At 66.9% G+C, this 15402-nt stretch overlaps 1 protein-coding gene across 1 annotated transcript; it reads left to right on the top strand.

Moving 5' to 3' along the window:
* Positions 1 to 1013: 1013 nt before the first annotated feature.
* Positions 1014 to 14633, top strand: EFNA2 (ephrin A2). Its single transcript, XM_045087860.1, has 4 exons — positions 1014 to 1196; positions 10061 to 10374; positions 12711 to 12776; positions 13345 to 14633. Exons 1-4 carry the CDS (start codon positions 1057 to 1059, stop codon positions 13464 to 13466), a joined length of 642 nt encoding a protein of 213 aa, XP_044943795.1. The 5' UTR covers positions 1014 to 1056; the 3' UTR covers positions 13467 to 14633.
* The last annotated feature ends 769 nt before the right edge of the window (positions 14634 to 15402 follow it).

Raw genomic sequence — 15402 nt, 5'->3', positions numbered from 1 at the left:
CCTCTGCCCAAGTCCCCTTCCCTGCCTCCCTCCCCCGACAGATTTCGCCTGTGTGTGTCGCCTGTAATCTGCTGCTGGCCTGGTTCCCACATGGGGCTGCTTGGCGCCCACCCCAAGCCGCGTGGTTAGACTACCTGTGTCTGGCCCTATTTTTTGCCCGGCACCCTTAGGAGCTGGAGCAGGGACTTGGGTTCCATTTCCCAGAAGAGGAAACAGAAGCCATGAGAGGATGAGTGATGGTCCTGGGGTCCCCCAGGGAGGCAGTAGCTTTGGCTACTCCAGGGCAGTAGCTTTGGTGGTCCAGGACTTTGGACTTCGGGGGAGCAGGGAGTTTATGGGGTCTGGGTTTAATGACCGAGGGGAGATGGGTGAATCCTCCCTGGGCCTCCTGCCCCTCGCCAGCGGCCAGGCTCTGCAGACTGCCTTGGTGGCCCGACTGACAGGAACTCGGGGACCCTGGGCCAGGTCCTAGTGAGAATGATCATGAGGACGGGGGTGGCACGAGGCGGGCCCATTCCGAGTCCGAGTCCGGCCTCTCCGAGGCAGGACCCCGGCGGGGTTGGGGCGGGGGCGGGGGGGTGCCCGCAGCCCCGCCGGGGACCGGCCCGGCCCGGTTCGGCCAGGCTGGCGGGCGCGCAGGAGGCAGGAGCCCGGAGGCCCCCCGCAACCCTCACCCCCGCGCTCAGCCCCCCGCGTGGCCGGGGCGCGGCAGGAGGGGGCGCCCGCGGCCCTCCCGGCGCTCGGGCGGGACAAAGGCCGGAGCCCCGGCCCCTCCCCAGCGGCTGCGGCGGCGGCGGCGGCCCGCGCTGCGAGAGTCCGCGCGGCCGGGGCCGGCGCCCGGGGCGACCCCGGCGCCTCGCCCGCCGCCGCCTGCCTTCTCGGCGCCCGAGGTCGCGCGCGCCCCGGCGAGGGCGGCCGCGGATCTCCAAGCGCCGGCGCGCCCTCCTCCCGCCCGCCCCGCGCCCGCCCCGCGCCCGCCCGCTCGGCGGCGGCGGAGGAGGCGGAGACGGCTGGCAGGCGGCGGCCAGGCGAGCGCGGGGCGGCCGGACCGGGGCCATGGCGCCCGCGCAGCGCCCGCTGCTGCCGCTGCTGCTGCTGCTGCTGCCGCTGCCGCCGCCGCCCTCCGCGCGCGCCGAGGACGCCGCCCGCGCCAACTCGGACCGCTACGCCGTCTACTGGAACCGCAGCAACCCCAGGTGAGCGCGGCCGCGCGCGGGGAGGCGGCGCCGGCGCCCCGGGCCCCCCCCCCGCTCCCCGCCGCCGCCCGACCCTCCCGCCGCCCCGGCCCGGCCTCCCCGCCCCGACTCGGGGCGGCCCCCCGCGCGCTGCGCCTCGGGAGTGGGGGCGCCGGGTCCCGCGCGCCAGCCCCCGGGGAGTTCCGGCGCCCCGGAGTCCGGGGGACTCCCGCTCCGCATGCATCCCCACCACCCCCCGCGCGCCCCACCGGACGCCCTGCACGCCCCGAGCGCCGCTGGCCCCGGAGTTGGGGGACACCCCCCCCCCCGCTGCGGCACCCTCAGGAGCTGCTCCGGCCCGAGTTCCTTCCCGGGACTCGGGGGTCCCCCATCCTGGGGCCTCTCCGGGGGGCCCCTGCCGGCGTCATAGTTGGAGGAGATCCCCGGGGAACCTTGTCGCTGAACTGTGCCACATGGGGCACCGTGGCCCCCAGGGCGAGGGGCCCGTGGGTGCGTCCTGCTGTGGGTCCCCACGTGAACTTGGGGAAGTTAATGTATTCCTCCCGGCCAGCCCCTAACTGCCTTCACTCCAGGGGGTCCCTGGTCCCAGCTTTGTAGAGATGGGGAGACTGAGGCTGATGGGGTTCGGCCGCAGTCTGGGAGTCGGACCCAGCAGCATCCTCTCCCATCCGCCTGGTGCTGGTGGGGAAACCGAGGCACAGAGTGGCTCAGTGGCTGGCTCAAGGTCACGGTGAGGGGAGCCGAGCTGCGGTGGGGACCCAGGTGACCTCGTGTCCAGCCTGCTGTGGCCGGCTGAGGTGTCCTGCACATCCTCCTCGGTGTCTAGTGCTAAGTGCAATATTGGGGGCAGCAGAAGTCCCTTGCAGTCAGGGTTGGAAAAGTTTGCTGGTGACTGACCATGTCCTGGACATCAGCTGAAGCCTCTGGGCCATCTCTGGCTCTCGGAGGCTGGAGTGCACTGGGGGTCCCATGGGAGATGGGCTTGGAGCTCCTACGGCTTTGGGGTCAGCCCCAGCACTCCTGGCTACACTGTGTTCCCATGGCTGGCTGGGCTGCGCATAGGAGCCGGGGAGGCCAGCCTCCCGCTTCCTGTCCCTGGGCCACTGGTCACTTTGCTCTGCTTCGAGTGCCGGCAGACACCCTCCAGAGCCCACTGTCCCTGCCATCCCGGTCCTGTCCCCTGGCGTTCTCCATCCTCGGGCAGAAAGTTGCATAAAGGGCTGTCTTTGAGGCAGACCCTGGGACAAGGGGAGCCAGTGTCCTGCTGTGGGGGGCAGGGAGCGCACCCAGACACCCCCTCAGTTGTCCAGCTGTGGGGTTGGGCCCTGGGGCGGAGGGCAGAGACCCCGGGCTGCAGAGGGACAGCCAGGCCACCACGGAGCGGGTTCCCTGAGCCGCCGGCCCCGCCAGTTACATGTGGGTTTGATTAAGGCTCTTCCCTGCGGCTGAGCGGGGGAGCCCAGTGGGCAGGGGGGGACCCCAGCGGGCAGGGCTTCCCCGGCCCAAGTTTTCGGTTTCAGCTTTGGAATCTCCGTCCCAGGCATAGCCTGTCCTTTGTTCTAGCAAACACCAAACACATGAGGAGCCTCAGATGGGGACGGAAGGGAGTGTTCAGGGCTGCCCCACCTGCCACGGGGCGCTGCAGGCAGGATCCCAGCGGGGGGTTGGAGGCCACCCTGGAGCCTGGCTCTGCCCGGCCGCTCGGACACCGTCTGTGGCGAACCCGACAGCCCCCACTCCGACAGGCTGACCAAAGGCCTCGATGGTCTAGGGACCCCCTAGGAGGAGGCCTGCTGTCCGGGGGTGGCTGGCCTGGAACCCGTGGCCAGTGACAGGGTGTGTGTCGGACACAGGAGGAGGGGTGTTGTTGGGCCTCGGGTCCGAGGGCACCCAGAAGGAGATCTCCCGAAGGCACAAATCCCAGGGACACGGCCCAGAGCAGAGATCAGGGTCAGCGAGCCTGCAGCGGGAGACGGCCCCACGGGGAGGGACGCGAGACACAGGCCTGGCTGGGCTGCAGGCAGCGGAGGCAGGTGGAGGTGAGGAAGCGCAAGGCCAGGGTGGGGGGCCGTGCCTGAGAGAGAGGGGGGCACGCACAAAAGGCGGGCAAGGAAGGGAGTCAGGATGAGGGCTGGGCATACTGGAGTGGGGGTCGGGCGGTCAGTGGAGGAGCCGGAGGGACAGGTGTGCTCAGAGGGGAGCGGGCACAGCCAGGCACGGGCAGTGCTGTGGGGAGGCCGGCCACCCTCGCCCGGCTGGGCCTCACACCCGCACCAGGTACAGGGATGTGGCTCCGCGTCCCAAATGACATTCTCCTGCCGTGCGCGGCGCGTTCCCTGCGCTCACGCGGCAGCGGACGGCCCCCCGCACCCCGCGGCTCGGCCGTGGTAGGGTGGGGCCCTGCGGTCCAGCCGGTCACCAGGCCCTGGCACCCCCCTGGGTTGGCTGTCCAGCCGTCTGTCCGGCCGGCCCCTCCTGGTCGCCCCTGGGCTGGCCGCTGGGTGTCGGGGCCAGGGGTCCTGGGCCAGCCGCCCTCCCGCGGGGCTGGTGTGCCACGCCGGGAAGCTTCCATGCACCTCCCGGTCTCGGGCCGCGTGTCTGGGTGCGGGTGCGGGTTTTCGTCCAGGACACACCGGGGTCCCAGGGGCCCAGGAGGGGCGGGTCTGCGTGTGCAGCAGGATGACGCATGTGGTCCGTGTGCACAGCGCCCAGCTCTGGCATGTTTGCATGCGTATCTGCATGTGGGATGTATGTGGTCTCTGGGGGCACGTGGGTCTCTTGCGGGACCGTGGGGGGCGCACACATGTGTCTGGTGTGGCTGGGTGTGGAGCACATGTCTGCACACGTGTGTCTGTGTGCGCAGCCTGGCCTGGCCGTCCCGGAGCCTCCGTGGAGGGGTCTGACCGTCCACACCGAGGCGGCGGAGCTTGCTGTCCCCGCAGCGGCCCCTCTGTCCCGCAGGAGCTGGCTGTGTCCTCCCCAGGGTGGGTGTGGGGGGCCCCAGGCTGCCTGTGCTGCGAGGGGCCGTGGAGGCCCAGGGCTGGCGTCGTGCAGGGAGCCCCTACCCCCAAGAGGCCCCACCTGATGGAGACCGGCCTCCTGAGGGGCTGGGGGCTGCGACCTCCCCAAGCAGGTCGGGCACACTGAAGGCCGCATGTGCCTCTGAGTGGGGTCGGGGTGCTTCTGCATGGGGAGGCTGCAGACAGGAGCGTGGCGACTGAGAAGCGTCTTCTCCAGGGTGCAGGTGCCGGGCGTCCCTGGGCCCTCGGCCCCGCAGCCTCGCCCGGGCCTCCAGGGAGGAGCGGCTTCCACCGGTGGATGCTGTGGTTTGCCATGGAGGGTTTTCTGTTTTGTTTGAGAGAGGTCAGCGTGCCTGGCGTTCAGGTTCAGGGCTTGGCGAGCGGGGCCCCGTGGGGCTGGGGGTGCCGTGGGGAACCCCAGGGAGCCGGAGGCAGGCGGGGCTGCTGGGAGCCTCCCCTCTCCTCTGTGGAGTGGATGGGCCGGTGCGGCACGCAGCCCGCGCGCGGGGCCCAGGGGCTGGGCTGGCCGAGGCCGTGACCCTGGGGGCTCAGAGGGAAACCCAAGCAGCTCCTGCCGGCCAAACACGGGGGCCTCTGGGCTCGGCCCCGCGTTCATAGTGACAGCGACTGTTGCCCTGAGAGCGGGTGAGGAGCAGGGAAGCGGGACGGGGTCCGCCAGGGGGTCTGTGACGGGGTCGGCGGCGGGGTCTGCGGAGAGGTCGGCGGCGGGGTCCTCGGTGGGGTCTGCGACCAGGTCCGTGGTGGGGCGGCCCGCACTGCGACAGCCCCACCTGCCGGGGGACGGGCGAAGGGTCCTCTGTGTCCCCCGCCTCCGCCCCCCGACGGTGGACCGCGGTGGGCAGCATCCGCGTGCAGGTGACGAACGAGGCTCGTGGCCAAGGCCCCGGGACACACTGTATGCGCAGCAGCCTGGAGCCTCCGTCTGCCTGGGGGCGCCGACCCGGGCCCCCCAGCGGACGTCCCTGCGGGGTCCTCAGGACCATGGCCGGAGCTGGGTCTTGGGACAGCAGGTGCACTAACGGCGGTCCGGGAGGCCGAGTCTCTGGGGCCCATCCCACAACCCCTAAGCTGGACCCGTGTTTTCCCCGTGACACCCCCCACGCCCCTTCCCCCTCCTTAGGCAGCGGGGACACAGCCAGCCTTGCCCCCTGGTGTGGCTTTGGGGGGATTTTCTCTTCTGGAGCTGGATCCAAAGCAAGGCTTGGCCGGGTCCCCTGCCCCTCGATGCCATCCGCCGTGCCAGGGGAAGGGCACAGCCACCTTCCTGCCCCCACACAGCGGAAAGCCAGGTGCATCTCAGCACAGACGCGGCCGGGGTCTTAACCTTGGCCAGATTTTGAACTCTGGCCGGCCCGCCCTGGCCGGGGTCTCGCCCCAGGCCTGCACTCTTGTCCGGCAGGGCGGAGGGCTCAGCCGCCGCGTCTCGGTCTTCCAGCCGGACCTGGGGACCGTGGCTTCGTCGGGCTCCGTCCACCACGTGAGCCTGGTTGTCCCCTCAGCTCCGCGCCCCCCCCCCGCCGCAGCCCTGCCCCCCTTGTGACCTGCCCACTCTGTTATGTGCCGGGAGGGAGGGACTCATCCATGGCCCCGTCCGCTGACCCCCTTCCTAGAGGCAGGCATGTCTGGAGCACCCTGGGGGGCAGGGGGTGTCCGAGACCGGCTTCCCCCTGGGCTGCGGCCTGCTTGAGACCCAGACCTGGAGGCGGGGCTGGTCGTGTGGCTCCCCGCCCCCATGTCTTGTGCCCACCCTGCCTCATTGTTCTACCTCTCGCTTCCGGTTGTCCCAGCACCTGGGAGGCCATACTCAGCCTTTCCTGGGCTGACCCTGCGTCCCCTCGGGGCCCCAGTCTCTCGGAGGCCCCACTGAGCGCCCCAGTGCCAGGAGGAAGGCGGCCAGGTCTCAGAAGGGGGAGATGTCCTTCTGCCCTCGGAAAGCTAGGGGTGGGTGCTGAGGTCAGGGGACCCCCCCGCTGGGAGTCGGGAGAGGGGCTGGCCCTGCCCCAGCCTGGGCCTCGGCCCTGCTGCCCACTCAGGACACCGGACAGGCCTCTGTCGGCCCCTTCGCTGGCAGCTGTGACTGGGCTCAGACCAGGGAGACGGTCCCGCGTGCAGCAGGGGTGCACAGGACCTTGCTGTCCTGCCCGCCGCACCCCTGCCTCAATTTCTGGTCTGGGGAGGCGGTGCGGCCCTCCCTGCCCCCGCTCCCATCTTGGGTGAGACTCCTAATTAGTTGCTTTGCTATTAGTGTCTAATGACTTGACAATGGCCCGATTGAAACTAATTAGCTGCAGGCCCGTGGTTGGCAGAGGGGGGCAGGGTTGGGCCCACCAGGGGCCGGGAGGGCTGCCTGGAGGAGTGCACAGCGCTGGTGGAGCGGGCAGGCTGAGCAGGAGCAGGTGAAGGTGCCGCAGGGGAGGGGTTGGTGCAGGTCTGAAAGCCCCAGGAGCCCTGTCTGGGAACCCATCCCGCGGCAGTCATTAACCCCTTAGTGAGAAGATCGGGGCTGTTCCCGCAGAGCACTTGCCCATCATGCTTCTGCACTAATGGAGAGAATGAAAGCTTTGTCTTGCTCCCACCGGCTTGGTTTTGGGGTTGGGCCCCTCCCCCGCCCAGGCGCCACCCTGAGCAGGGGCCAGGCGCCCGCCCCTGGTTTGCCCGCCAACTTGGAACCCAGAATGCCAACACAGCAAGGCCATCGCTATTTTAGAGCCGGGGTGGGGGGGGGGGTGGAAATAAATGGTCCACTTAGGCAGCCAGAGGCTGGGTGGGGGTGGTTCTGGGACCCACCTGCCTGGGGTGGGTCTGCTTCTTACCACTCTAGCCCCTCAAAAACCTTGAGTCTCGGGCCTTCGTTTGGTCAGTGAACATGTGTCAAGATGCTGTGTACACAACCTGTGCGGGCACGGAGGGGTGGGGTGGAGGGGGAGGCTGACCCCCATGGCCCAGGAGGGCAGACTGCATGATGGTAAAAAGCGTGATGACGTTGAAATGGAATATGTGATGAGGTGGAAGGCGCAGGCAGTGGGGACAGCGTGTGCAAAGGCCCTGGGGTCAGGACAGGGCCAGCCGGAAGGTGGGTGTGGCTAGAAGGGAGTGAGCTGGGAGCAATCACAGGGCAACCAGGGTGGGGACGGTGGGGCCTTTGGACCTTGTGACCTAGGAGAGCTGTTTATTCGGGGTTTATTCTGAGCGACGTGGAGCTGTGAGCCAGTGGACAACAGGGTCTGATTTACATTCAGAAGAGCGAGCCCTGGATTTTGGGAGGCCAGGGTCCCAGGCTGCCTGGTGGGGCCCACGCATCCAGCCTCTGAACCAGGCAAGCAGCCTCCGCTTCGGACGTTTTTTGGACGACGAAACGGGAGAGGGCAAGGACGTTGGTCCAGTGCAGGGGAGGAAGGCAGACATTGTGGGAGAAGCACGGGCAGGGGCGGAGTGGGGAGAGCTGCTGAGGCTTGCGCAGCCCTCCCTCCTAGGAAGGGCCCCCCAGAGAGCTACGCTGTCCTCTGCAGGCTGAGTGTGCAATCCCTGCCTGATGTCGGGGAGGAGAGGGAAACTGAGGCCCAGAGGGGGCCAGGGCCAGGATGGCAGCACGGCAGCTCGGCCCTACCCGCCCTGCCGGGCAAACCCCCCCCCCCCCCGCTGTGGTGTCTGTATCTCCACCTCTCCTGCGGGGCTGGGCACGGGCAGTCCCACCAGGCACGCGGCCCTCGTTGACTGGCGGATCCGTGGGGCTTCCGGTGGGCTGGGAAGGAGCAGCAGTGAGGTCTGAAAAAGCCTGCGGGGGCTTCTGCATCGGTCGGGCCCCAGCAGCTGGAGAACAGACCCCGCCCGCGAGACAGCCGTGCTTGACCGGTTGAGGGCAGTCCTCCCGGGTCCACCCTGCCACGGCCTGACCCTGACCCAGGGCGGCTCCACCTCTGTGCAGGGTCCACAGTGGACATGCCTGGGATCCCCCCCATCAGCCTCAAAGACCGTCCCCACTGCACAGAGTTGGAAACGGAGGCTTTACGAAGGAACCACAAGGCCGAGCTGGGTGCCGGCTTGTGCCTGATCAGAACTCTGCCGCCCCCACCAGACCCCACTTCCCGAGTCTCCCGGCTCCATGCCCCGAGTCTGTAACCGCCAGCCCACCTCTGTCGGGGGCGGGGGGGGGGGGCTGAACTCCTCATTGGGGCACATCCCCAAGGGCACGGAAGGGGTTGGTGACGAGCCTGCTCCCTCCCACGCTCTGACCAGGAATTCCTGGAGCCTCCGTCTCAGCCACAGACTTGAAATCACCATGAGATGCTTGTGCAGACTGGGAAACTGAGGCACAAGTGAGCAAGGTCTCCTGCTCCCCTCACTCCCACCGCTGGAGCCCTAGGAGCCCTCTCCCCGACCCAGTGCAGTCGCAGGGACCGCAGGGTGCTCTGAGAATCCAGCCACCCCCCAGGGGCCCGCTGTGCCTATCAGCACGCCCGGCTTGGGGGCCACACCGCTGCTCCCCTGTCCCCTGCACTGGGGCGGCCCGCACGGCAGAGCTGGAGTCCAAGCCACCAGGCCATCCCTGCCGTGGGCCTCACTGGGGCTCAGCGTCCAAGCCTGGGCGGAGAGGGATAAGGGGCAGCGGGGGAGCCTGCGTCCCAACCCTCCCCTGCTTGGGCCTTTTATGTGCTAATCTCCTCTCCGGAGGCCCCCTTGTCCCACCTCACATGACAGGGACCCAGGGGACCACAGCAGGGAGATCTAAGGGCTCCTGGCACTCTAGCCTGAGGCAGTGAGGTATGGGGGGGCTTCCTGTTCCTCTCAGCTGACTGGCTTGGGGTGGGGAGGCTCCCCAAGGAAGGGGTGCAGGCTGCATGACAGGGGGAGCTCCAGAGCAAAGGCTGGGAAGTAGGGCTGAGGGGCAGAGGTGTCGGGTGGGGGCAGCCGCTGCTGCGACCAAGAGGTTGGAGGGGACAGTGGCCAAATTCTAGGGGCTCTGGAGGGAGGATCTTGGACTTGCTAGGGTCACAAGGGACTGCAAGAGTTGGGGCTGGGCGGTCCAACCCAGAGCACATCTGAGCTGGGAGGGGGCGTCCTTCACGGGGCACTGAGGTTAGGAGAGGAGTCAGAACTAGCCCCCGGGGCCCACAACACCCAGCTTGTGTCCCCACACCACCCTGTACCACATTCTTCTTCTTCTTTTTTTAAGATTTTATTTATTGATTGGACAGACAGAGGTCACAAGTAGGCAGAAAGGCAGGCAGAGGGGAGGAAGCAGGCTCCCCGCTGAGCCCCCCATGTAGGACTCCATCCCAGGACCCCGAGATCATGACCTGAGCCGAAGACAGAGGCTTCACCACTGAGCCCCCCAGGCGCCCCCAGCCGGTACCTTCTTGGCAGCCAGATCTGCAGAAGGAAAGCTAAAGGGGCTGCTTGTGGGGGGCAGTGTGGGGAGCTTCCTGGAGGAGGGGGCGTGGGGTCAGGCAGCAGCGTTTTTCTGGAGACTTCATGACGGGGGAAACAGCTTGCACCAGCCCCGCTTGCCACAGACCGGCCCAGATGTCCTGGGGGGGGCGGCGGGAGAGGGGGTCCTAGCGGCGCCGCCCTGCCCGGCGGCCTGCGGTCACCCAGCCGGCCCGGCGACCGCCCCAACCCCCCAAGCAGGCGGGCGGGAGGCCAGGGCGAGCCCGGACCCCAGGGCGCCCGCGGTGGCCTGGGGGTGGGGGGTGGGCCCGTGGGCTCGAGCCCTGGAACTTCTCCCCGCGCCCCCGGCGCCCCCCCCCCCCCGCACTGACCCGGCCCCCCTCCGGCCCCCCCCCTCCCCCGACCGGCCCCGGCGCGCGGACCGCGGGGCCGCAGGTTCCACGCGGGCGCGGCGGACGACGGCGGCGGCTACACCGTGGAGGTGAGCATCAACGACTACCTGGACATCTACTGCCCGCACTACGGGGCGCCGCTGCCGCCGGCCGAGCGCATGGAGCACTACGTGCTGTACATGGTCAACGGCGAGGGCCACGCGTCCTGCGACCACCGGCAGCGCGGCTTCAAGCGCTGGGAGTGCAACCGGCCGGCGGCGCCCGGGGGGCCGCTCAAGTTCTCGGAGAAGTTCCAGCTCTTCACGCCCTTCTCGCTGGGCTTCGAGTTCCGGCCGGGCCACGAGTACTACTACATCTGTGAGTGCGGGGCGGGGCGGGCCGGGCCGGGGCTGGGGGGGGTGCGGGGCGGGGGTGCGGGGGGCGAGGGGGCGGGGCGGGGGTGCGGGGGGGTGGGCCGGTCAGTGCGGATCAGTGCGGGTGGGCGCGTGGGGTCAATACATCTGTGAGTGCGGGGCGGGCCCGGCCGGGCCGGGGCGGGGCGGGGCGGGGCGGGGGGGAGGGGGGAGGGGGCGGGGCGGGGGTGCGGGGGGGGGGAGGGCCGGTCAGTGCGGATCAGTGCGGGGGGGCGCGTGGGGTCGCTACATCCGTGAGTGCGCAGGGGGGGGGCGGGGAGCTGAGTCAGTGCGGGGGGTGGGGGGGGCGTGGAGCTTATGCGCGCGTGCTGGAGGCAGAGGCCCGTCCCAGGGGGATGGGGTCTGGGGGGACTGTCCTCTTGGGCCCCTCCTCCCACCCTGGCCTTAGTCTCCGAGGGCTCAAGCTCTTGAATGGTATCCTTCCAGCAAGCCCCAGAGGCCTGTCAAGGGTCCCCATTTTGCAGATGGGGAAACTGAGGCTCAGAGGGGCCATGAAAGTCCAAATCCACAGCTTCCCTTCTGGGACCTCAGTCGCTGGACCAGGCCACCATGGGCTTGTCCAATACTGAGACCAGGGGTGCTCCCTGCCATTGCAGTGAGGGACACGGGCACAGGGAATCTGGTGGGGCAGGGAAGCATGGTCAAAGCCAGTGAGAGGACAGAGCCTGTGTTCTGCCCCACCGCCTGGCTTGGGCAGGTATTGCCCAGGTGCTCCCCCAGCCCCCGCCCCAGTCTCCCATCTGGCCCACCTTTGGCCAAGATTCCCCAAGGACCTTGGAAGCTGCTTTTCAAGGCTTGGGACCCTCAGGCACGCACAGCCCCACACTGGGGCAGAGGGTGGGCTGCCCTGGCTCTGCTGCCCCTGGGGGGCGTTCCAGGGGGCCAGTGTGTGCTTCCCCTTAAAGTCCGGGTGGTGGGGTCTGGGGAGGCGGGAACACAGCAGAGCTGAGCCCGGGTTTGGGTCCAGTTTGTGCTGTGCTCTTCTCCACGGACCTTAGCCAGGATCCTGGGGTCTGGGCGTCACGCCCCACCAACATGGGAGCCTCTGGGTGCCCACCTTGTCACCCGGCCTCTGGGCAGGCACTGAAGCACCAAGGTGCCGTGGGGGTCCCCATTGCTCAGCATCTTGGGTCCTCTGGGGAGCCAGGAGGGGAGCGGGCTCTGCCCCCAGGCTGTGGGGAGAGGCCGCCCCTCGCCGCCCTGGTTCCCGCTGCGTCAAATCAAACTGTACAAGCCTCATTCTTCCTTTCTGCTCTATTTGGATTTTTTCCTTTTAATTCAAGGAAAAAGCGGGTGGAGTAAGGGGGGAAGAAGGTGTTTAAATTAAGTCCTCATAACATAAGAAAAATTACATTTTTCTTTCCAGGACGGGAGTTTCATAAAGATAATTATTGTAATTATTCGTTCTATCTCTATGACGAATGTTATTTTTATTACATGCTTTTTTATCTTCATCTCCCAGCACAAGGGGCTTCTGGGGGGGGAGGGCGGAGGAGGCAGCCACCGGGGGACAGGCGGCGGGCCTGGCTGTCCGTGTGCGTGAACAGACTTCCCATGTGTGAATCCCACCGGCCCTCACTGGCCTCTGGGCCTCCTTCCCCCTCCCTGTCCTGGGCCCCAAGTCCCCCTCCGTGGTGACTCTGCTGAGGCCAGGTGCTACCCCCGTCCCCCGCGGAGTACTCTGGTGTGAGCCAAGAAGCAGGGAGCAAAAATGGCACGAGGCCCGACCATGCGTCTGCCTCCGCGTGACCTCCAGCAGCGTGGGTCCCTCTCGGGGGGAGGTGGGAGTGCAGCCTCTGTCCCAGGGGTTACCGGCTTCTGTTGGCTCCCAGATGGAGGCCATCATTTCCAAAGCACGTACTGTGTGACAGATGAGGCCCAGATAGGGGGTGACTTGCCCACAGGCACCAGAGAACAGGTATCTGATCCCAGATCAATCATTTGGTTATACTGATATTTTTTTTTTGACCCATTCAAAACAAACGCATTTTTGTTCATCACCTTTGAACCTTTCCCTGTGCTGCCGTGGGGTGAGATGGAACCGGACAGACACCTCCATTCTCTGGGGTCCGGGTTCAGTAAAGGGAGGGGCAGGGGGGTACACAGGAGGCCTTCTGGGAAATAGAGGGCGTCGTGTCTGGGGCTTTGATGTATGGTCAGGAGTTTTACGGGGGACGCCTCCCGCAGCCCTGGGGGGGGGGTTGAGCGGCCAGTGTGGGAGATGAGACGCGGCCCCAGGAGGTCCCCTGCTCCACCAGTCCCCCGCTCCCTTTCTTCCAGCTGCCACGCCTCCCAATGCTGTGGACCGGCCCTGCCTGAGGCTGAAGGTTTATGTCCGGCCGACTAGTAAGTCCTCAGGGCACCGTGCACGGTTCAGTCCCCCACCCTTGTGTCCCAAACCCACAGAACCCGCTCTGTGGTCAGCAGGGCCAGAGGGCTCGGAGCACAGCCCTGGGAGTCCCGTGACCTCAGCGATGGCTGCACCAGCCCCTGCCCAAGCCTCAGTTTCCCCATCTGTAAATGAGGACAGCGTTTCAGACCCTCAGGAGTACAGGTCAGGACCTGGCCCTGTGCTGAGGCCAAGAGCCCTGTTCCCCCAAGAGTGAGCATCAGCGGCGTTTCCTGAGATAGACCTAAAGGGCCCATGTCCTGGACTCTTGAACCATCAGAGCCACATCCAAAGAGGAGGGGCTCCACAGTCCCTTGTGATGTCCCCCAGGTGCCGGACACACACGGTTTGGCACCTGTTGTTTTCTGTGCTTTGCCCAGTGAAGACGGTCAGAAGCGCCCCAGCCGGGGTGGGGGGGCGGGCACAGCTGAGGCTGATCAGCCCTGGTGTGGGGGTGCAGCTGGTTAGGGAGGGGGCGGGGGGGCGGGGCCTCCTGATGACCGTTCTGCCTCCGTGTCCCTCCAGACGAGACCCTGTACGAGGCCCCTGAGCCCATCTTCACCAGCAACAACTCCTGCAGCGGCTTGGGGAGCTGCCGGCTCGTCCTAGGCGCCGTGCCCGTGCTGTGGACCCTCCTGGGCTCCTAGTCCCGGCCCGCCTGGACGGCCCGGCCTAGAGACCAGAGACAGACTCCGATTCTCCCACGACTGGTGCTGCCCCTGCCAGGCTGGGGGCTGTCCGCCGCCCCACGACCAGCCCCGGGGGTGTGTGGCTAAAGACCCCGAGGCCTGAGAGGCCCGGTAGCTGGCCGGCGCCTGGACAGGCGGGCTCTTCTAGAGTCCCGGAGAAGCCAAGAAGCTCTCAGCAGTGCTTTTCTTTTATGGTGGAATCCGAAAGACTTGAGTTTTTAATTTAATTTATTCCTTGCTGTTGCCGGTGACTTTGGGAAGGAAACAGTGGACGGGGGTTGGGGTGGTCCCTAGTCCCCTGGGGCACAGGTCTGGAGACCCCTGGTCTGGTCACTCCATCTGTTGGGTCTGGGCTGGAGCCCACCCTGGACCACCCGCGAGCCCTGGAACAGGCCGGTCTGAGACCGTAGGGGTGAGTGGCGACCGCCGGCAGGTCCTGGTCCAGGAACCAGACCCGCCTCAGAGCCCGTCCCCTGCCCCACCCTCGCTCCTGGTGACCCCTGCCCAGAGTGGAAATCTGGGCTGTGCCACTGGGGGCCTCTTCAAGAGTCACAGCCTCTGAGGCTTAGAACCGCTTGGGCCCCCTCCCCCCGCAGCCTCACCGAGCGCCCCCCCAGGCCGAGAAGACAGGACCTTTCTGTAAATAGACCCGGCAACTATACTGTGACTTATTTCTACTGTGTTCCTAAGGACGGCCTGGAGAGTTTCTTCTTCTCTTACCCCTTCCTGGGAGGGGGCACTTCTGTTTGGCCAGGGGTGGGGGGACCTTTTAGAGTAGAAGCCGCCTTCGCAGTAAGCTGGATCGTCGGAGCCCCTCCCCCGGCGCTAGGAACTACGTTTATAAGAGAAAACAGGACAACGCAGAATGCGGGGGCCACACTCAGAAAGAGACTCGGGACCCTTTCAGGAAGCAAACGGCATTTATACGGATTTCATATTTCTACCCGCCTTTCCTGATCTGTGTTTTCTATATATTATACGTACCTACACAGCGCGGCCCCGGGACGCCACCGGCTTCTGCGGGCGGCGCGGCTCCGCCGGGAGCTGGCGGCGCAGGCTTCCCCTTCCGATACGATCAACTTTGGATTCTGTATTTTTTTATAATAAAACGAGCATAAACCTCAAGGGTGTGCCTGTGTGTTTGGGGCCACTGACCCTGACTGGGGGGCAGGAGGGGCACAGTGTAGGGTCGCGTCTGGCGTGGGCCGGGGAGGGGTGTCTTCGAGGAATGTCTGGGGCCGGTCAAAGCCGCGTCTCGGGGGTCTTGGGGGCCAGGCGCTGGGATGAGCCTCCTCGGGCGGCTGTCCTTCATTGTGCTCCAGGAGCCTCAGTCACCCCCACCGCGGAGAAATGGGAACGAGCCCCCTCGCACCCCACCCCACCCCCGCCTCGGGGCAGCTGGGAGGAGGAGGGAGAGACCCGGCGGCCGCAGGAGCACAGGGGAGCCGCGACCCCAGGGCTGGTCAAGGCCTCCGGCTCCCTGCTCCATGCCGGGGGTGGGGGGGTTGGCGAACCCCGATTTCATCTCGGCTCCTTTAGAATCCAACCACCTTCTCTGACCTCTATGTCACCAAGCTCTGCTGCTTTGTGACTCAGTTTCCCTAACTGCCCAGGCCAAGGTAGGGGTCGGTCTGTTGCCTCTCAATCCCTTTCTGGCTTTGCAAAAGGCAGGTGTCGGGAGCTGTGGGGTCCCAGTGGCCTTCACCCCAGCCTCGCCCCAGCAGGGCCAACGGGGCAGGGATCGTCTCAGAGGCTTGTCCCCTTGGGGCCACCCGCTAGGACTGCAGCCTCCTGGGCACAATTAGCAGGGAGGGAAGGCTCTCAGCTAATTAATTCAGCCGAGCTGAGCCCAGCGACAGGGCCTGCCTCTTAATGAACCCACTGAGCCGCACAA

Source organism: Mustela putorius, unplaced genomic scaffold (assembly GCF_011764305.1).
Source record: "Mustela putorius furo isolate JIRA1106 unplaced genomic scaffold, ASM1176430v1.1 tig00000095_pilon_pilon_pilon, whole genome shotgun sequence".
NCBI classification, from domain to species: Eukaryota; Metazoa; Chordata; class Mammalia; order Carnivora; family Mustelidae; genus Mustela; species Mustela putorius.
Note: the sequence above shows the minus strand (reverse complement) of the source record. Positions and strands in the feature narration are given on the sequence as shown.

Coding starts and splice junctions, on each gene's coding strand:
- EFNA2 (XM_045087860.1), top strand. CDS start 1,057: ATGGCGCCCGCGCAGCGCCCGCTGCTGCCGCTGCTGCTGCTGCTGCTG. Junction 1,197..10,060: donor TGGAACCGCAGCAACCCCAG/GTGAGCGCGGCC, acceptor GCGGGGCCGCAG/GTTCCACGCGGGCGCGGCGG. Junction 10,375..12,710: donor CCACGAGTACTACTACATCT/GTGAGTGCGGGG, acceptor CCTTTCTTCCAG/CTGCCACGCCTCCCAATGCT.